Here is a 21212-nt window from a genome sequence, read left to right on the forward strand (position 1 = left end):
ACTGGAAACAGGGATTCCAGGACAGATGAACCCCTCAGGACCAATGGTGAGAGTGGCGATACCAGAAGGGTGGAGGGAAGGTGGGGTAGAAAGGGGAAACCAATCACAATGATCTACATATAACCTCCTTTCTGGGGGACGGATAACAGAAAAGTAGGTGAAGTGAGACATCGGATAATGTAAGACATGAAAAAATAATAATGTATACATTATCAAGGGTTCAGGAGGGAGGGCCATGGGGAGGGAAGGGGGAAAACGAGGAGCTGATACCAAGGGTTCCAGTAGAAAGCAAATGTTTTGAGAATGATGATGGCAACAAATGTACAAATGTGCTTGACATAATGGATGGAGGTATAGATTGTGTTAAGAGTTGTACGAGCCCCCAATAAAATGATTTAAAATAAATAAATAAATAACCTAAGATTATGTAAGTTAAATACTTGACAGGGATAAAAGTAAAAGCATCGTATGGCAGTTCATTGTTATTCAAATAGCGCTTGCTAAACTGCTTTAAGAAAAAAAAACAACAAAGAGTTATAGCCTCAGAAATCCAAGGGGCATTCTCCCCTGACCTATTGAGTGGCTGTGAGTCAGAGTGGACTTGATGGCAGGGAGACGAGTCAGACTGAGCGCCAATGAACCCAAAGCGCTGCACCCACTTCCCTTTTCAGGAGCCACTGGGATGAGAGCTGGGGGTCTCTGAGAAAACCACAATGGCCTTTCAGGTTCGGACGAGTCACATCATTTCTCAGGAGCGAGCGACAGAAGAAAAACCAAGAACAACCCAGGAGCCCTGCTCATGTTCCTATGCACCCCTCCGAAAAAGACACATGGTTTTGATAAAACACTAGTGGTGTTTTTGGTTTATTATAAATTATTAGAACCCAGAGAAGAATATTTTAAATATCCCACAACAGCAAGTTCCCAAGTATAACAATAATACTTATGGAAACATCATGTTGGAATAAAATTTCACCCCCTGCCTACCCATAGAGGTTATTACAAGCTACCTCTCATCTACAGAGGGAAATGATGTGTACTCATCAGTAGGTGGAGCCTGCTCTTAAAGGGATACTACAAATTCTATCCCTAAATCATCTCCCTGTGCTTTTTGGAAGAGTGTGAACTTCCCTGCTCTCGGCCTCGAAATGATGCGGTCCTACAGTGGGGTGTGACTCAAGCAGCATTCTCTCAGCCCCTTCCACCTATTCCCAGAACTGGGTGTGTTATAAACAGGAAGAAATTGTCCTCGTGTTGGAAAAAAAAAAAATGTTACAAATGGGTAGTAATAAAGGGCTGGCGAATATCGCTACCTCAGTAAAAGTCTCAACAGGAAGTCTAGTGAAGGAACAGCAGCTTCACTCCTTCAATAGCGCACAGACTGCTGGAAAGTGAGAGAGAGTTACAATTCCCAAGAGACCAACACCACCCAGTAATGTCTCATAAGCATCAAAACGCAACATACAAAAATCAATGGCTAGTTGTCAAAATGAAAGCAATGACAAGTTTCTAAGGCCCCAATTAGAGAAACGAGCCTGTGTATATGGTATTTCCAACCCAAACCAAGAGCGCACCACATGAGCTGGAAAGAAAAGTACTTTCTCGGCTTAGACTCACCCTGTAAGAACTGCATCGGCCATCTCTCTCTTACTAAATCTGGGAATTATTGGTATATGGAAAGCTGCCCGAAGCCTACCTCTCTACCCTTGCCCCTCACTACTTTTGAAAGACAGGTCCAAGAGAAGATCCAGGTCACTCCTGAGCACTTGGCAAATGTATGTACCGAAAACTGGGGAGATCTTTACTGAACAAGAACAGCACGGTACCCCAAAGACCAAGTAACACTTACCGGTGAAATGGAGACAATAAAGTCATTTGGGGCAGGAACGTGACTGGGGTAGAGGCATCCGCAATCAGAGGGACAAGCAGGAACATGGAATGAAGAGAGGTGAGGAAATGCCAGCTGGGGCCAGAATAGCCCAGGGCCTTGGGCCGCAGGAAATCTAGGTGAGGAGAACTCTCTGGGGCACATTCAAGTTCACATGCCAGACATACCTGCAAGCTAGGGGGCAAGGGCTTCTGCTTGGGGGATGTGGACAGTACAGGATGAAATGAAGGACATGAAGGGGCAGGGTGGGGAGAAGGTCATCATCTGAGTGGAACATGAGAAGTGATCCCCGAAATAACTTGATGGAGATGAAGGGAAAGAGAAAGGCAGAAGCCGAGGCGGGAACTGGGGAGAGGTGGGGAAGTGAATGGTAAGCTAAGAATAGTGGCAGAAGGAAGCGCTGCACCACAGGAGATAGGAACCAATGCAAAGGAAGAAAAGCAGGCCGGCAGGCCAGGCTGGGATCCCCCACTCGCTGGCTAATTATCAGATCGCACAGGAGGTGGCACAACCCGGGCGGTCCGCACCACCTCTGTCCACTTTGGGTCAGATTCCGAAGTCGCCGCACAAGCCTGAGCCCGGCTGATACGGGCCTGAGGGTTAGGATTTCTACTCTTACTTTGATTTTCTGGGAATGACCAAGTAGGTACTGAAGCCCAGGAAAGTTAGAGCAAGTTTACTTTTTCAAGGGATATGTGCCCGTGCTTGTTGCTGTTTGCTGAGAGGGGCCGTGGGGTGGATGCGGATGCATGGCGCCTGCCCGCAGGTATTCTGAGCAGAACTCTTGCACAAGGGGGTTCCAGTCTGTGGTCTCTCAGAAGCAGAGCTCCAGGCCTGTCTTTTCAGGGAAGCCCTTCGGGGTGGGTTTGAACTGCCACCCTCAGGGTTGGTTGTGGAGCGCGTGATTGTCTGCACCACCCAGGGACGCCTGTGTATCTACTTGGACCCAACGGAAGCTCTCACACTTAGTGAGGGCTGCAAAGCTTTGTAGGGACCCGAGGCCATGGCCTGAATTCAGTGAGCACGCCTGGGAGCGCATGGGCAGCTGCCTTCCATCTCAGAACCCAAGGACTTGTCCAGAGAATTAAGCTTCTGGCCCACGCAGTCCAGCATCCTGCCCTGAAGATGGCCCAGTAAGAGGGTGTGTGTGTGTGTGTGTGTGTGTGTGTTTCACAAAGGTAGAACACGTGTGTGTGTGTGTGTGTGTGTGTGTTTCACAAAGGTAGAACACCTGGCTGGGCAACTGTGCAATATGATACCACAGGGGGAACATTTATTCCTGATCTCAACCTGTGATCAGATTCTGCCCTGAAGGCGAAGGCTTAAGTGTCCTTGAAACTTGTATCCAAAAGAAAGACAAACATACTAGCTGGCGCTTCTCAACAGCAGCTAGACATCATTTAAAAACCAAAAAGAAAAATTGGAAGAAGGTCAGAAAAGACCCAGAGCGGGGTCTATTGGGTAACTTGAGTGACAGCTGCACAAACTGACCTTCAGCACACTGGAAGCCTGGTTAAAGTAAGGGGGCCCTCCCACTTGCATTGTTCCTTACAAGTCATTTGTTAAGATAGACAGCTGGGCCCTTTCACAGGAGTCTCTGGGTGCTACAACACTCAGCAGGATCCGCTGGCAGGGTGGGTCCACGTGGAGGCACATGGGGTCACCTGTTGATCAGACACACACACCCCCCAAAAAAAACGGGCCACTGAAAGCCCAATGGTGCTCCCTCTTCCCCTGACATGCGGGTGGCCATGAGTTGGAGTGGGCTTGATGACCTGCTTTGGTCTGTGGTTGGTGACCCTTTGGCAAGGGCGACTGCATCAATGAGAAGCAATGAGGGACCCTTTCTGGATGATCACACGGCCACAATTTAGGGCCTGCGATGCAGGGTAACTTTTGCTGGGGGAAGTGGGCCCATTGGCCGCAAGGGGCACTTATTACAGATTTCACTTCTGTTTCCATTTGATTATTAAGATGGTTAAGAACGGACCCTGAGAGTTTCCCCCGGGCCAGGCCATTTTTCAGCCACTTTGGGTGAGAAACAATTACTGTTACTGCCCGTGGTCATTGCCTTTTCAAGGGATGGTGCTGTCAGCAGGCTGCTTGCTACAAGTGAGACCATACTCCACCACAGAGATAAACAAGGGGCTGCTCTCAAGATTGGACTGTGATGGATTCATGATCGGAAACCGCTGTCTCGTAAGCACTAAGCCCTAAGCCTCCAGGTTCTCTGGAGAGGTGGCTTACGGGTGGGTCCAGTAGGGCTGCAAGGAAGTGGAAGGGGAAGGAAGGGACCATTCTATCAACAGTCTTGGCAGCAGAGACGTTGCGCAAGAGTTTTAGCAATAATGAGACTAGGAAACAAGGCGGCAGCAGTTGTATGTTGTTCACTGTATGTACAGTTAGTGTTCATAAGAGGCACGTCTGCAGTGGACACCCCCTCTCTAGCGGTTCACAGACATCTATTTTCCCAGGGGTTGTGAACTGGGTGGGGTTGACCACTCCCCAAGGTGGTCTAGACCGGCATGTCTGTACCAACGGCCACCTTCCTCAAAAACCCTCGTGGAGCCTACAGAAGAGAGGCTAGGGAAGCCTCCGACTCCCCACGAGGCCAGAGAGGCCTAGAGAAAGAGTCTGGAGACAAGAGGGCTGGCAGGGCAGGGAGGGGCAGCCTGTGCCTGGAAACACAAGGCCCTGGCAGAGAAGCAGGAGCAGCGGGGCAGTTTGGGGAGAAGTGCAAATGGCCCCCTTGCTGGAGTCCTGTTGGGTTCCGGAAGTTCAGGCTTTTTACAAATGCTGGTGCACAAAAGCCCAGCAGTAAGTCAGGCAGCCAGAGTGAGGAGAAAATGAAGGCCTAAGTGTCTTGGGCAGAATAATTCAAATAAATCCATCTACTTACATTTGAAAATATCTTCTCCCGATTGCACCACCTTACACTTAAACCACGTTGCTGAAAATCCTAACCTTCTCTCCTAACCATCTCCTCTTGAAACAAACAACTCTGAGCAGTGGGTTTTAAACACAAATAATGAGCCTTTCCTCCCATCCATAAGAGATGACTTTGGTTTGTTTTTCTAGGCCCGGGGTTGAGTGTACACTCAGTCCTGCTCACTGGTCTAGCCCCAAGGGACAACACACTCAGGTTAGAGAACGGTAGAGAGTATTGGCTCAGAGAAGTGTGGAAGAGAAGGTGGGATCCCGATCAAAAGGTTGAAAGCAGCAACACAAACAGGAAACCTGAGCATTTGTTGCAACACTGTTCACAACACCAAAAGGTGGAAACAATGTCAAGTTCCATTCATAGATAAACAGATAAGTGGAATTACGGTAGTCTCAGAGTTAGAATATTACTCCTCCATAAAGAGAAATGAACTATTGATATGTGCTACTGCATGAATGCGCCTAAGGAGGCCTAGTGGACCAATGGTTCAGCAGCCAGCTGCTGAGTGGGAGGTCAGCAACTTCAAAAATAGCAGCCAGTCCATGGAAGAAAGAGGAGCGGTCTGCTCCCCAACCCGGGACACCCTGTGGAGCAGCTCCACGCCATCCTGTAAGATGGACTGAGCTCGATGGCAAGCAGGCTTGGGTTTGGTTTTCGGGTGAATGTCGAAAACATGCTGAGTAACATACATCAGTCACAAAAGGGGCAAAGCAGGTATATTCCCACTTGCATAAATTATCTAAAATGGGTAAACGTATAAGGACCAAGTTAATGACTAGTTACTAGGGGTGGGAGAGAGAGGACAAAGAGGTACCACTGTTTAGCAGGAGAAAGACTGAAAACAGCTGAACCAGTGCAGGGGGAGATGCTGCCTTTCCATAGAAAGGCCAGCCCCAGACTTCATGGGCCGAGCAGAAAGTCTTGGAAACCCTATGGAACAGTTTCACTTTGTCCTGAAAGACTGCTAACAGGCTTACTAATACTCAGTGGCTATGGATCGTGTTTTTAGGTTTAAGCCTAAAATAACAACCACAAAATCCAAACCAGTTGCTACCGAGGCAATTCTAACTCATGTGTTTTAGAGTAGAAGTACACTAAGTAGTCAAGCTCGTAACCTTCTGTGTCCGCCAGGGATTCTAAGACCACAACAGGGGCTTAAAATAAATGTCTAGCTAATTTCAAAAGTTCTACTTAACTAGTACACATTGGGCTTCCTCTGCTGGGCACGGTGCTGGACACTAGAAATACATTGGACTTTGGCCTTCAGTGGGCTTTCACTCTACTGTGGATGGTAAACAAACCACAACCGGCCCACTGCCAAAACAGACGTGTTCGAGGGAATGGGAAAGGCCTGAGAGATGGGCTTCAAATGACAGGCTGTTTACCAGGCAGAGAAAGGGTCAGCCGGAAATTCCTGGCACAAGGTTCAATGCTTGTTTTCAGAGAAGAGACGGGTCAAGTTGGAACACTGGGCTTAGGGGGAAGTTAGAGACAATATAAGAGAGCTAGGCTCTGAAGAGTCCTGTCAACTGTCATAATGAGCTGGTTTCATCCTGAACTGCAGCATGATCAATTTTTTTAGTGGAAGGGTCAATCCAAGTTTGATTGGAGAGGGCAGGTAGTGAAAGTAGAAAGGCCAGACAGCAGGCGATGGAAAGTTCTGGGGCCAGAAGAAATACAGTGACAGAGTGAAGAGAAGACAGAGAGCGATGTCAGGTGTGGGGCAAGTGGTTGCCTCGCGGGTCAGAGGAGAAAGCACCTCTGTCCTCCAGACGCTTAAGACCCATAACCTTGAAGCAGCACTGGTGGACAAGTGTGTCAGTGGCCGAGTGTGACTGTGCCAGGGACCAAAGAAGAATCATCACTTGCTCCTCTTAGTCCTGGATGGCTGTTTGCAGCAGCACTGGCTTTAAGTTGGCCTTTGAAGAATGACAGAGAAGTGACTTGGCAGAACTATTCATTGACTATCCTTCTTTTGGCTGTGCGCCCCTGTGGGTCATATCCTGAACAGTTTTATTTAGCTCTGTCTTTATGGTACAAGGCTCTTAGGTGGGATCTTATAACAGAAACCTCCACCAAGAAAAGCGGTCAGCTCTCACATTCATCCTGCTCATCAGCCGCCTTTTGGCAGAGCCTGGCCTGTGTGGGCAAAATAAATAAATAAAAACAAAATCATAATAAGGCTTTGCCAGGCAAGCAGCACACGGATCCAGCCAGAGAACTCTCAGAGGCACCTGTTTTTTGACACGGCAGCTGCTAACACAGTCAAAGCATGGTACAGTCTGGTAATGAGAAAGAGTCCTCTTCCATTAGAGCCCAACAGAGGCAGAAATGAGCACAGACCAATTTCCAGCAACGTGAGGATGTGGAGAGAGATTCGAGTAAAATTCGACACATCATTGAACCCCGCTCGGCTGAGCCTGGCAACTGGGATGCTGGTTTGTTTATGGAGAGGTTATTTACCTACTCACCCAAGGATTTTAATACATAGCAGTCTTTATATACTTAGGGTATTATCACAGACTAACTAAAGCTGTTTGAAGTTTGGTGGATTCCTACCAAGCACCTCTTCTTTTTTTTTAAAAAAAACATTTTATTAGGGGCTCATACAACTGTTATCGCAATCCATACACACATCAATTGTGTAAAGCGCATTTGTACATCATTCTCAAAACATTTTCTCTCCACTTAAACCCCCGACATTAGGTCCTCATTTTTCCCCTCCCTCCCCGCTCCCCCTTCCCTCATGAGCCCTTGATAGTTTATAAATTAAGCACCTCTTCTTTCGAGCCAGATTGAAAGTCAAAGCAGAACATAGCCCAGTTTGAAATGTGGACACTCAGGCTGGAAAACATAAACCCCCGTTAGCGTACCTCTCTCACTTCGTTCCCTAGTAAAGATGCTCACCCATGCACGTGAGCATCATACGCAAAATCTGCCAACCTATAAACACCACAGGCCAATCACTCCATCGCTACAATATGTACCCATTACCTTTTCAGACCAGACCAGGGAGATGCTCTTAGAAACAGCTTGTTAACAGCCCCTCACATTGCTGTTTAACAACCCGTTTATAGGCCATCCCAAAAAGCCAGTCCTCCAAGGAGAGACATTTTACATTTATATGTAAGGTTTCATTGCCACAGCAAGGCTTGGCTTTATGCAATCTTTCACTCTGTAAGCTAAAAAACAGGTTATACCATCATTTCTGTAATTTACAACCCTGGGATCATGCAATACATGTGCAGATATGCCAGCAGAGCCACAAGTACAAAGCACAATGGTGCCCAAGTCAGCAGGAGTAACGCCATAAAGTCTTGACTAGAGAGAGTAAAAATAGTGCACAAAGGGATCAGTCAGCTACCCACTCACTGTTCTACCTAGAGCATGCTAATGCTAACCTCTAGTTCCTAAGGTTGAAGCTCCAGTATTGCTGTCTGTACATGGGAACCTCTCCCTATCCCAATGAGGCTACTTTCTGGGCTTGGGAATGTAGAGAAAACCTTCAGTGCACTGCAAGTTTGGAACCATTAATGTGCATAACCGCAGACCAAGATAATACCTGAAAGTGTCCGTGTCCCCAAAGCCACAGGGACCAGTGGAGGGATTGTCATTTTGGCAAATGGTAGACCAGAAGTGCTAAGCCTGGTCAGCTGCCCATATGCAGCCAGCTGGACAAATGATCTGTGTCACCCTGCCCAGTATGTCACCAGAACCTCCCCCAAAGAAGCATAATCATGCCAATTGAGACCCTACTTAGAATCCCAAACAGAGCCCTAGTAACATGAGTAATGACAAAAGAATCTCAAGGACACAAATTGGGAAGCCAAAGCTGTAAAGGGAAATCTGTCCCGTGATCCATTTGACACTTAACCTCGCAGTGGTCAAACATGTGTAGGTTAGCATTAAGGTAAGGTAGCATGCAGGCCAGGCGAGGGAAGTACCCAAATAAGAAACCGGCTGTTTCGTGAACTTGCTTTCACCTATAACCTAGATATAGACCAACCAAGAGGCTTTGAAAACTCTATTCTCATCTACCCACACCGCCTCCACGGTAAACCTTTAAATACCACAGCTGAAATGGAAAGGTACAACAAAACTCTCTTTCCCTTAAATCAGACTACTCAACATGATGGCTAACCACAAAAGCACACATAGGCAATCCCCCATCTGAGGGAAGTTCCATTTGGTGAATTTACTAAGCTGGTTCAAGATAAGCAAATCCTCTGCAGAGCTGGTCAACATTAACAGTGCTTTGGGCCATCGGGCCCACCTCTTCCCCCTTTGCTGGAATAACAGGGACTTCCAATGGAGTCAACCCAGCTGTCCAACTGTTTCTTTCTTCCTTGTGTAAGGATATTTTCCCCCTTGGGCCTATCTGCACCTGTCTTCAAGGGGAGCATACCACCTAGAACCCTGAAGATGACAAAGAAATAGACTGCTACTAATGTCAGACTCCCTGTTCCTAGTCTCAGGGTAGAGAGCTTAGGCAAACCAATGTGCCAGGAAGGGTGGGGGCATGTAAGACGGATGTTCTCATAGGTGCCCTACTTGAGATGTAACCCAAACCCTGGGTCCCTCTGGCCAGCCCCTGCCAGTCTGGGTGAAAGTTAAAGATACTCTCCAAGCATGCTGGAAAAGATGAGAGGATCATCAATCCAGCCTTCCTGGGCTCGCCAACATTGCCCCCCTGGATGCTATGTTCACGTTCAGAAGTGGTGCCTGACTTACGACAGACTTCTGCCTGCACACCATCAGCCATCACCACCCCGCCCGGGGTCCTGACGGGAGCATGGAGCTTCAGAGAGGCAAAAAACACCAGAATCCAAAATTCAGACGGGGAGCCTTTGTTTCTCTAGCTCTCTTACCTTTCCAACTGGTCTGGTCTCTCCTTCCACCTCACCCTGAAGTGTCAGAGTCAGCAGACTAAGGTGAGGCCCAGTCCGTGGCACAGAAGCACACCAGGAGCTGGCCCTGGGCCAGGGGATCGGAGGTGTAGTCAGCCAAATCAGGTCATTCAGGTCTCAGTCAGGGAGAAAGAGGAGGAGGCCAACCCAGACTGGGGATCTTGACTCTTTACATTTTATCACAAGAATGATAACTCTCCCACAGTGCCATCTCGTTGCAGGTCAGCCGGACCCAAAGGGGAAAGTGAGAGTGAATCCTGACCTGCAGTACCCACCCACCCCTGGCCATGACTGTCATACCAGACCCGCTACTCTACATAGCCACTGGTCTCAACAGCACAGAGCCACAGCCAAGTGAACTCATGACAAGGATTTTGCTAACTTCCCAGATTTCCAAGTCAAAAGGAGGCCATGGAAACACACCGTGGGTTCAGTCCTTCAGACTTTCTATTCCCCAAAACCGGGGCTGCCAATGCCTGCGCAGGGGCGTGGGTGTAAGCAAGGAGGACCAGAGAAAAGAAAAACAAAGACATTTTTCTTTCTGGGGGTGCCCAGCTTGTGATCACAAATCAATGTATGAAAGCAATTAGCTGAACCATGTTGGAAAAATCAGGACTGAAGCTACCATGTGATTTTGCTCTGGCAGGAGGCTGGTCAGATGGTCAAGAATAGTCTGGGAAATTCATTCTCGAAAAAATGAAGTAGCTATTGTTGAGACAAGGTTTCTTCCCTAGCCTAAGTTCTTGAGGGCAGTTAAGGATCCAAACCTACTGCCACCGTATCAATTGTAACTCACAGCAACCCCAAGGAACAGAGCAGACTTGCCGCATCGGATCCCACGGAGCAGCTGGTGAGCTCCAACCACCAAGCTTTCGGTTAGCAGCCAAGCGAGCTCCTTAACCACTGAACTGCCAAGAGTTCTTCGGTCTAGGAAAGCACTTAGCTACCCCAATCCTACCCTTCTTTCTCCTATACCCCCTTTAATAAAATCTCTATTCTATTTCTTTTGCCCACTCCAGGGCTGATAGATTTGGTCTGAGCATTGTTAGTAGGTTTCAGACAACACAAATGCTAAATTCTTAAGTTGGCTGTTGACCCTATCTTCCGTTAAAGACGCCAGGCCTGTTTGGTACCAGGCCTGGGTAAGTGGGCAGGTTCCCTCTTTCTTTCTCATTGCTCCGCCTACCCTGAACTTCAGCTGCCACACCTAGATTCACACTTTCACTAGGGAAGTGTTTGGGGAAATGGGTAACTTCAAAGACAGTCTGTGCTGAAGTGGGGTGGATATTTTCCCTAAAGGCTGATCTGTCTGGAGTTTGCTTCTTCCAGGAAATACTCTGGATTGGGCATCTCCTCTTGGTAACTCACAGGCAAGGGGTGTAAGTGAGGCACAGATGCCTGACCTCATCACCCAGGTAAATCTGAAGTTAAACACCCACCAGAACCTGCTGGAGCGCGTTCAAAGCAGCTCTGAAAGAAAATCAGAAATTTTCACTTGGGCTTTCAGCAAAGAGTTTTGAGTTCTTTTCAAACCCATGGCCTCTTTCCTAGAACAAACTGAAGGCGCACATACGGATTTGCTACACAGGCTCAGAGGATGAAGCTGACACCTCACCATCACTCAGAACGAGGGTTTCCCGTTAACATTGCCATGTCATCTTCTCACGTGTACATACAAAGGAAAATCAAGAAATTGATCTTAAGTCAATGACAAAAGGAATATAGCTACTGAAGAGCAAATACTTCAAAAACCCACTGCCATCGGTTCATTTCGGACTCATGGTGACCCTTACACTCAAGGATGGCTAGTGGGTTTGAACCCCCAACCTTGAGGCTAAGAGCCCAACCTACATCATCTCATCGATCATGTACATATCAAGGGAAATTGAAAAATTCCTTTGAAGCCCATTAAGAAAAAGAACATAGCCAAGTGGTGACACTTCAGTCCTTAACTGTCTTCTAAACCTGAAGTTTCCCCTCCTGCCCCCAAAGTAAAACAAATTTGGCTTTTTCAAACTATTCCGTGTAATTAAAGTTCCACCAAGAGGCATCTGCTCCCTGGTGAAACTGGAAATTCACCACCCCGCACAAAACAGTGTCTGTTCTGTGGTCAGACAGACATAGACTCTCCTGTTAGACAAAAGCAGATGAAAGAACTGATGCTCTTTTTCAAGTTTCACCCTGGTCATAAATAATAAGCAACTCTATGAACAAGGGGAGCCCTGAACAGCTTTGAATAGCTGAGTGCTGAGTAATAACGCACGTTGGATTCACTGTACAGCACTTCCAGACTTGGGGCCTTGTTGATTTTCTTTCTTGGCTTTTCTTTCATCTCTGCAAACTGCTTTGGAACCATACTAGTTGCTCCCTCAGAACTGGAAGATGTAAGAGAGCGTTTTGCTGTTAGCAATGGCAGTTGGCTCATCGCTCCTGTTGTTGAGGCTCATCCTCAATTAAAGTGAAGCGTTCTCCTCAGCACTGACGGAGCGACCTCAGATCCGTGAGGAAGTCAACGCAAGAGTGACAAGAGCACTGTGTGGCGAGTGAGTGACCAGACTTGGGAGCCCTAGCTTTGGGGTCGGATGGTGCCATGAACCAGGCATGTGAACTGCTGCCAGACAATGGGCATCTCTGGTCTTTGGGTTCTCCTGTGGATTAGTGATGGTAGAGGACTAGAAAAATGCTAGTTTCTTCTAGATCCCTATGTTGTGAAGGATACCCCCAAAGGGGAAGAGACCTAAAGGAGGCAGCTAAGTCACTGCACTGGGTAATTTACATATCACACTTAACCTTCCCAACAACCCTTAGAATGCGCTAGCATGGGTTCCAATTCATGGTGACCCTGTGTTGGAGTGTAGAATCGCTGTGTGGGGTATTCTTGTCTGTCATCTCTGTGGAAGATGCTTAGCCGGTCTTTATTCCACAGTGCCACTGGGTGGGTCTCAACTGCTCACCTTGAGGTTCCTTAAAGCACAAACCAGGTAACCAACAACTCTGAGAGGCAGGTGGTTCTATTTCAGACAGGTTGACAGGCTCGAGGGTGCATAATTCAAACACATTTTAAGGTCAGGGGCCAGAATTCACTCGGGTCTGCCTACCCCTGTGTCTAAGCTCTTCCCCAAGATGCCCTCCACAGTCCGGCAATGGCATAGAGGCCTCTTCTCAGCCACACACAGTCCCCTTAGTGAAACTGGGTTTGCAGAGAACAGCCAAGGAACCATACAAGGCAGAATCAACTACTGGCAATGAGAACTGCATTGTGGCAACACTGACATCACTGAGCACATCCACCGAAGCAGCACTCACACCAGTAGGGCAGCGTGTCCTTTTCAGGTCATTCAGGAAATGAGATCGTTTTCCGTTTGTCTGGCTCCCACAAACAAAGGGAAAATACCATCAGGGAGCACACAGGACTGCTGACGTGCAGACAGACGTACTGGAATAGCTCTGTGGTATCTTCAGTGGGGAGTAAAAGTGTTTTCCGCAAGTCATTCATCCAGATAAATGAAACTGGGCTTTTAAAAACTGAGTATTTCTCGTGTTGTATTTTGATGGGGATCTTCCTGAGATGCATTACCTTCTGTCCTCACTTCCTAACCTCTGTCTTTAATTTAACTCGGAGGGCATAACGAGGAGCATCAATAGCACCCGTCGTGTGTGGAGCCAGCCGCGCCAAGGGGTTCATGCCTACGGAGGAGCCCCAACAAGGAAGGAGCAGTTAGGGCTGGCTCTGGAGGCTTGCCTGCTTCCTATGTTCTCGCTCTGCCACGGCGTTGGCGCATCATGGACCTCTGACAGAACGCCTGATTTTTAACTCTGGTTCACCTACACTGACCAAATCCCACAGATCTCAGTTTCCCCTGCTGTTCCATGATCATGTCCAATGCTGCTTCCAAATTCATTCGCACCCTCCACAAGCTCTCCCCTTTCTGCCCCAGGGCTGCCTGAAGACTCTTCCTCAAATTGGTTCAAATTCAGACGGCCAGAATACTCTCTTCAGTCAAGTAAATTGAGACAAAATTCTTCATTACCATCAAGAGGAATTTCAATCAAGTGTTAGGCAAAAGCCCAGGAGGTGCAGGGTACCATACCACAGGAGAGAGGAAGAGATGACTCTTTTGGTGGTAGAAGAAAAGAAGGAGGGAATACTTGAAGAGATTCCATCCCTAGAAATCACAAAGAATGTTAAAGATGTACCTGATGGGCGGCATCTAAAATAACTTTTCTTTTTTAATTTGTGGTTCATGGATCCCTGTAAAAAAAAACTTTTAAGAGAAAGGCCACTGAGGCAGGAGAAGAGTCTGATCAGCCCCAGGCTGGGCAGCAGGAGAAGGTACCACCTCAAAGACTTCCCGTCCCTTAATGAAGCAGGAAGTAGGCACTGGGGAAATAAAAAGCTATGCAGCGAGAGAAAATACAGGTTTTTGAGAGAAACCCAAATGAAAACCATAAAAAGGTAAATGAGTATCACTCGAGAGCATCAGGGATTTCTAGCAAAATGGAAAGTTTGCTCCAAAACGGGGTTCTGTGTGATCAGGGGCTGTCCACACACACAGTGGACACAGGTGGGATCAGCCCACCCTCAAAAGAGGCCAAAGCAGCAGGGGTCCTCGGGCCCTCTTGGAGCATCTCTGCCAGCTCCGTCTCTGCCTCTCATCTCATGTGCTCTCCACACCAGCCCCTGCCTCTTAGTTCCCCAACTTTCTCCAGAGGTGGCTGCACTTCAGACCTGTACTATAGAGTGGTTAGTGATACAGGCCTCGCTAGCTTTGTCACTTACAGCCTGAGGGATTTGAGGCCGATAGGTCCTGTCTCTTTCTGGAATTCAGTTTCCTTATATGTTAAAGGGGGAGGAAGCCTGCATCCCCATCCCTGAGAGACTTGTAAAGATTGTTTGAGATAAATGTAGATAAACCATCTAGTACGATGACCAGCATAGCCACTCCAAGCCCACTGCCAGCCAGAAGCTTCCCACATAGAAGGTTTCCCAGGCTATAAACTTTTACAGGAGCAGACAGCCTCAGCTGCCTCCTGAGGGGTGGGGTTGAGCTGCCCATTTTATGGTTAGGAGGCCAACACCTAACCCACTGTGCCACCAAGGCCACAAGCGAATGATATTCCATAAATGATGGTGATGGTGATGATGGTGAAGGAGGAGAAGAAAGGAGGCAGGAAGACGAGGCAGGAAGTAAAGAAGGAAGAAGCCAGGAGGAAGGCGGTGGAACCAGAGGAGGAAGAAGAAAGTGCACTGTAAGTAGTAAATCACGACACAGTGGGGATGCCATTGGTGAGGATTTTGGGGTGCCACCTGCCAAACCACCAAATGCCTCTAATGACACAGCACTGACAAAGGCCCCCTAATGCAGGTGTCCCACACGTTCCCTAAGCACAGGCCCGACTGAGCAGTTCTGCTCTTCTGGGGTCTTCCCGCAACAAACCCTGGGGAATGATGTCTTCCTTAGTCAGGCTCCCACCCCCACTCCAAGAACTCCACATCAATCACGGAGACAAAAGCCAGGTTGGACTGAGCATGTTGACTGCCTCAGAAGAAACGGTTCTCCAGCAAATGAACTGAGCAAATGATTTCTTGGTGGTGGTGTTTTAAAGCACAGGGAACAGACTTCCAGCACCTGGTAACACTCATTTCTAACCAGCAGTCAGTTTTGCCCACTCACTAGGGCTTAGCCTGAGGTGCCCCAGTAAGCAACACTTTATTAGTCTGGTTCCTGTATGTTCAGAAAAATCAATAAAGAATGTGCTTGTGCTTTAATAGGCTATAATTCGAACTCCTCGCTAATTTAGTCTAGTCTCTCTCACCAGTCACTCTGATGTGGGAACCTGAGTAAACTCGCACTCCTTGCACGCGCACAGAGACTGGTTTCTAGGACACACACCCAGTGACAGACAAACGCACGCACGCAGTGATGGCCTCTGCTGGGAACAAGTTCTGGTGCTTTCTCTAAAGTAGCATTCGCTGTGTAAACCGGTGCCCCAGTGGGTTTGATTTGACGCTGGCTCACATAGCTGAGAGATCGACACTAAAGGCAAGTTTTAAAAATCAGTAATAAAATGAAACAGCTCTTCGTGTAACTCCCAGAACCCCTTTGCACCTCTGACCCTTGCCCTTCCTTGGTATGAGGAAGCGCAGCTCAACTAGGATTTACAGAATCTTCCAGAGTTCAATGCTTCTCATGCCCACAATTGGGCTAGCTTTGCCCTATGGAAGGATACTTTCTATAGCTACTTCTCTGAGTCTGGCAGCCAGCTTCTTGATTTATACTAGTTCACTGAGATGGCTTTCTACACAGAAACGAAGCTCTGGGCTTAGCTGCCCCTGGATAAAAGAACTTAAGGAACCTAGTGATGTAGTGGTGATTCATTGAGCTGCTAGCTGCAAGGTCAGCAGTTCGAAACCACCAGCTACTCCATGAGAGAAAGGTGATGCTTTCTACTCCTGTGAAGAGTTCCAGTATCAGAAAGCCACAGGGCCAGTTCTACCTGGTCGCTATGAGTCAGAAAGGACTCGATGGCAGTGAGAGAGGAGGGGCCCATTCAAAGATGGCTCACAGGGCGTCTAAGAAGGACCACTGCTTCAGCTCAATGCAGAAAGGACAGCCCCTCGTAAGCTGCAACTAGGACTGCAGCAAATAAATACAAATTCGTCAGGCCCTCTCCTTTCATCCCCTACCTCCTACCACTTCCTCTCCCCACACCTGACAATCCCCCCTCGGCCCCCTGCTCCCACACACACCATCTTCCTTGGCACATACCTCAGTGCCCTCATACCAGCTGGCTTGGGATTAAAATGGACCAGGCTAGGAAGTGCCAGAGAGGGTGAAGCCTATTTGTGTATCAAATTCCCTTGGCCTTTTATAGGGATGCACCAAGGACCCAGAGGGTGGGGTGCGGTGGCCTGAGTATAAGAGGCCTTTCTTACACTAAACCTGGCTCTGTCACTATTCAGCTGAAGCTAACAGACAGGCTCTCTGGTCCTTCTCTCTCTGTCTCTCTCTCTGTCTGTCTCTCTCTCTCTCTATCAATCTTTAACTATCTATCTATCTATCTATCTATCTATAAAGTAGCTTGGCTCCATTGATCTCCAAGGTCTTCCAACTCTAAAAGTCAAAACAACTCTTAAAAGGGGGGGGGGGTGAAGGGGGTGGTGGTGGGTGTTTTTCTCTAATTTACTGTCAAAAAAACTAGGGAAAAGTTAGAAGACAGCTAATCAAATCTAAACCTGTAACAGTGGTATCTCTAGGCTGGTTGTTCTATCTTTTATTGGTTGTTGTTGTTTTGCAATGCAAAAACTTTTTTGAAAAGTTTTGGTAAAATACAAAAAGGGACTGATACACAGTGTCTACTAGCAATATTTCGGGGCCAGACATTCAGCGAGCGCTCTAGCTCTCTCCTCAGAGAGCACCCTTGGGAAATACTTGATGTGGATGAACCTGGTATGTCATCCTGGATGGGGGGGAGGAGAGAGCACGGGCCAAGTCTCACTTCAAATCCGCAAACATCACTGGGAAACATTGCTCGCTAGGTGCCAGAACACAGAGATAATTGGTAACCCCAAGGAGTTCAGAGTCCATTAGGGGAGAACAAGAGAGACATCTGGTTAATAGACAATTTTTTGAAAAGGGATTCTTCCCGGTTCAGAACGATGGGTGGTAGGGGCAGCAGAGAGAGAAGAGGCAAGGCAAAGGAAAATTCTGTGACTCAGTATTATATTCTGAACGGCCCTGGTCAACGAAAGCGCTGTGCCAAGTCTGGCGAAGGTCTGTGTCTGCTGGGCCTTAAGCACTTTCCGCTGCAACTTGGCTGAACTTAAAAACTGAACAGGTGACCTGAAGGCGAAGGCTGATAATGGAAAAGACAGGCTCTTCCTTCCTTCTGAGACCAGCAATCGGCTAGGCAACCCTCTTTAAAAAAAAAAAAAATCACTTGCCTTTTTATTTACATCAGTGGCCCTCGCCTTATGTCTGAACCGCCCCAAATGGCCAGGAATTGAGAGATTTCAGCTCTCATGAGGAACGTGACAAGGCTCCCAGGAGAGCGGGCCACTGCAGGGAGACAATGGCGCTCTCCAAGTTCCCATACTGCCTGGGTGATGTTTTGGTGACCCTGGGCTAGTCTCTCCTCTCCCCTTGGATCCCACTGTAAAAATTATCTGATATTAACGTCCCTAGGTGACTGAGGGGAAGACGTTTATAAGGCACCAAAGAAACACTAGGGCCCTTAGAGTAAGGTGACCAGATTTTAACATTGGTAAAGCGGGACACCATTGATAAAACTCATATCCTGGCGAAATAGCCACATGGCAGCCGAAAACCGTATACCCTAGCTTGTCGTGCATTCTTTCCAAAAATCGGGACTTTTTAAAAATGCCGCGGGACGCAGGACAAATTGTTAAAAATCGGGACTGTCCCGCCAAAAGCGGGATGTCTGGTCACCGTACCTTAGAGGCATGTCATTGTCAGCTGCCACCACATAGGAAACCATGACAAAAGTGTCACTCATTGACTGAGTCAGAAACTTTCACCTTGAAAACTCCACCTCAATGATACACAACTGCTCTTTCCTAGCAGCCCAGGTAGCCCAGAAGTAAACAAAGCACTTCCCTCTGCGGCTGCCCCTGGGCAGGCTCCTCTGGGCTCCATCAGAGGACCAGCTGCTGAGGAATTTACTGCCTGCTGATCAGCTGCCTGTAAGGAAGGAGAGGGACAGGAGACGCAGGCTCCAGGAGTGGACCAGGGGAGCGAAATCACAGATAGAAAGCTCCCTGAGTCACGTGTTGTCAGTAGCTCAGGTTCGTCTGTGAAAGCTTCTTACACGCCTCTCCTCTCTCCATGGAGAAGTGTCTTGTTAACTGGACCCCAGAGGCAATCCCAGGACTGGCTTGTGGGTTACCAGCAAATGTGTTTTAATTCTGCAGTCTCTGTGCCACAACCCAAGGATAAATGAAAGGATTGTACACATCACTGGAACATTTGCAGATGGCCCAGAATAATCCTAGCTCTGGATCCCCTGCTCGAATGACTGGAAAATGTGTGAATTCAACAAACTCCCTGTCGAGATAAACTTCACGGTGTGCACTTCAAGAAAGCTCTGCGCAAAGCTGCGTATGTTGTATCCAGAAAGAACAGCCCAAACCCAAAAGTGACACACATCTCCGTGACGAGTGGAGAACCTACCTGCGGTCTAGTTTAGCTACTTAGGAGTTACATGGAACTAAAAGGAAGGACCGACATAGATGGGGTAGCTTGAGTAATGAGGAAAAGGGCAAAGAAAAATAATAAAAAAGACACACTTATGCCAAGCACGGACATAATTGGATAGCACATGTAAGAACACGTTTGGTTTTGATTGGGGATTGGTTTTATTTGTGTATGGAAGGAAAAGGACTTTGAGTCTCACGATCCCCAGCCCAGTTCAATTGAAAAGGGCCACACAAGCACTCTGCCTCCCGAGTACAGCCATAAGCCCGAGTGGGGATATGCAGGCTCTTCATTACGAGGCACCAGGAAAAGTCAGGGATGGCTGTTTGCAGTTTCCACCCTGAAATCACTACCCTACTGCTGGTCCAGGTTTCCCTGAGGTCCGTTGTAGTGTCATATTGCTAAATACAACTTACTGAGTTAATACCCTGTTATTTAGTTACCTCCATTTGTGTTATGAAGTGTCAAGTAAATTAGATTATCCATACCGCGGGATTTGGCCAAGTGTGATGCAGAATCTGATTTCGATCGTAGAAGAAAGTGGTTTTGATGCTTCAAAGTAACCTAAGACCTTTACTACAGCACCCCTCCAAGCCCACAGACACACTGCCACCCCCAGGCACACACGAACACAGAAGTCCACAAGTTCCACAGGGTATTTTTTGTGAGACAAAACCAAAGAAATTCATCCAATCTTTTCAGTTCACATCACCAAACCCCTAAAACACACGAAGCCTTTTCCCAAGAAACACTCAAATCTAAGTATTAATTAGGATCTTACAAGCGAGTGTGATAAAATACTGTCCATCAAAACAGAGCCGAATCGAAAAGTAGCGCAAGGACAAAAAAGATCTAACTCCCCAGAGACAAGAAAGCAGGCTATTTGTCCATTGTTTCTGTAGTGTCCACTCGATGAGCACATAATAAATACACCAAGGCCCCAAACAAACAAACTTCAGCAGCTTCAGCTTCTCACTCAAGCAGAAGGCTCTCCCACCTGGGGGTTGACTGAACAGTGAAACAAATACACTGCGCAGGGAATGGATGCACAGATGGGAAAAAATTAACCGGGGGTGATTCATACATCATTTGCCCCCCACTCCCCCACCTACTGTGGCAAACTTTACAGTAACTTTTTACAAGCAACAAACCACAGCCTCACCAACCTCTATGGATACCAACACGTGCACACACAACACTACCTGGAAGCCAAGGGCTGCGTCTGCAAACATCCACCAGTGTACATTCATAGCATTGGAAACTATGGCCAGAGAACGGGCGAGTTCTACTCCTAGACATCCTCCTGCCTGCACTGTCAAAGAGAGAAGGTCATTTTGCCTGGGCATCTAAATAGTTCTTTCTCTCCGTGCATCTTGGGAGTTTTCTGCTTTGGCATTGCTTGGCTTTCCTATATATCGGAGGGACAGAATCATTGGGCAACCTTATGCACCTTAGAGGAAAAAAGGGGAAAGGAAAGGAATTCATTAAGTGTTGCCCAGGCTAAGCTGACACCAGGGCTGTCTCTCCAACCAGCGCTGGTAATTACAATCAGTGGAGGGGGTGGGAGTGGAGGCTGTCCGATCAGACCCAGGGAGTGCTGAAAAACAGAAATGATCTCATTCCCAAGGGGGACTGGAGAACTTTTCCTTCTAAGGAGACCACCCCTCAGGAACAAAAGTTACATTGCAGTCACATGTTGGGCGTAGGAAAGGGGAGCAGGTTTGGGGGTTGCACTTTTTTTTTTTTTGTAGCACACTAATTCTGGGGGTGTTTTACAGTTCTAAAGACCCCGGGTTCCTCCTGACCAATTGTGACCGGCACTTCATTTGTCAAAAAGAAAGGAGGTGGGATGGAGACCGAAAAGACGACAGGGGGGGGCGGGGAGGGGCGCAAGGTTACACTAAAGGGTACAGCCGCCGCCGCGAGCTGCATCCCCTTCCCTCGCGCCCCAAAGAATGGACTGCGATCCCCGCGCGGCTGCAACTGCCCACTCGCCGGAGGCGGGCACGGCCGCCCCGGGCGGCGCGGCGCGGCGCGGCGCAGGGCTCTCGCCCGAGGGAGGGAGGGGAGAAGGTTGTTACCTTAATGGTACACTGAGCAGGAGTCTCAGACATGTCTCCCAGCGAGAGGGATCAGGAAGTTCTCAGTTTTTTTCCACTTTCCTTTCCTCTCCCCAACCCAGAAAGGCTCCACGGCCAGGCGGACGCGGTCATTTAAGAAGTTTCCTCCAGCATCTCTCCCGGCGGCCGCCCCCCGCGGGG

General features: G+C 48.1%; 1 protein-coding gene across 3 annotated transcripts in view; it reads right to left on the bottom strand.

Moving 5' to 3' along the window:
• Positions 1-21180, bottom strand: part of ETV6 (ETS variant transcription factor 6) — a 305035-nt gene extending 283855 nt beyond the window's left edge. For 2 of the 3 annotated variants that reach the window (XM_045293264.1, XM_004716208.2), the window contains exon 1: positions 21033-21180. In XM_045293264.1, coding sequence (XP_045149199.1) covers positions 21033-21065 — 33 coding nt within the window. In that variant the 5' untranslated portion in view covers positions 21066-21180. Of the gene's footprint in view, positions 1-20153; positions 20216-21032 lie in introns of those variants that run through there. The other variant, XM_045293263.1, reaches the window with a different exon arrangement.
• Positions 21181-21212: the final 32 nt, after the last annotated feature.

The sequence above is a fragment of the Echinops telfairi genome, unplaced genomic scaffold (assembly GCF_000313985.2).
Source record: "Echinops telfairi isolate 266 unplaced genomic scaffold, ASM31398v2 ScPeMD7_1957;HRSCAF=2489, whole genome shotgun sequence".
Taxonomy (NCBI): domain Eukaryota; kingdom Metazoa; phylum Chordata; class Mammalia; order Afrosoricida; family Tenrecidae; genus Echinops; species Echinops telfairi.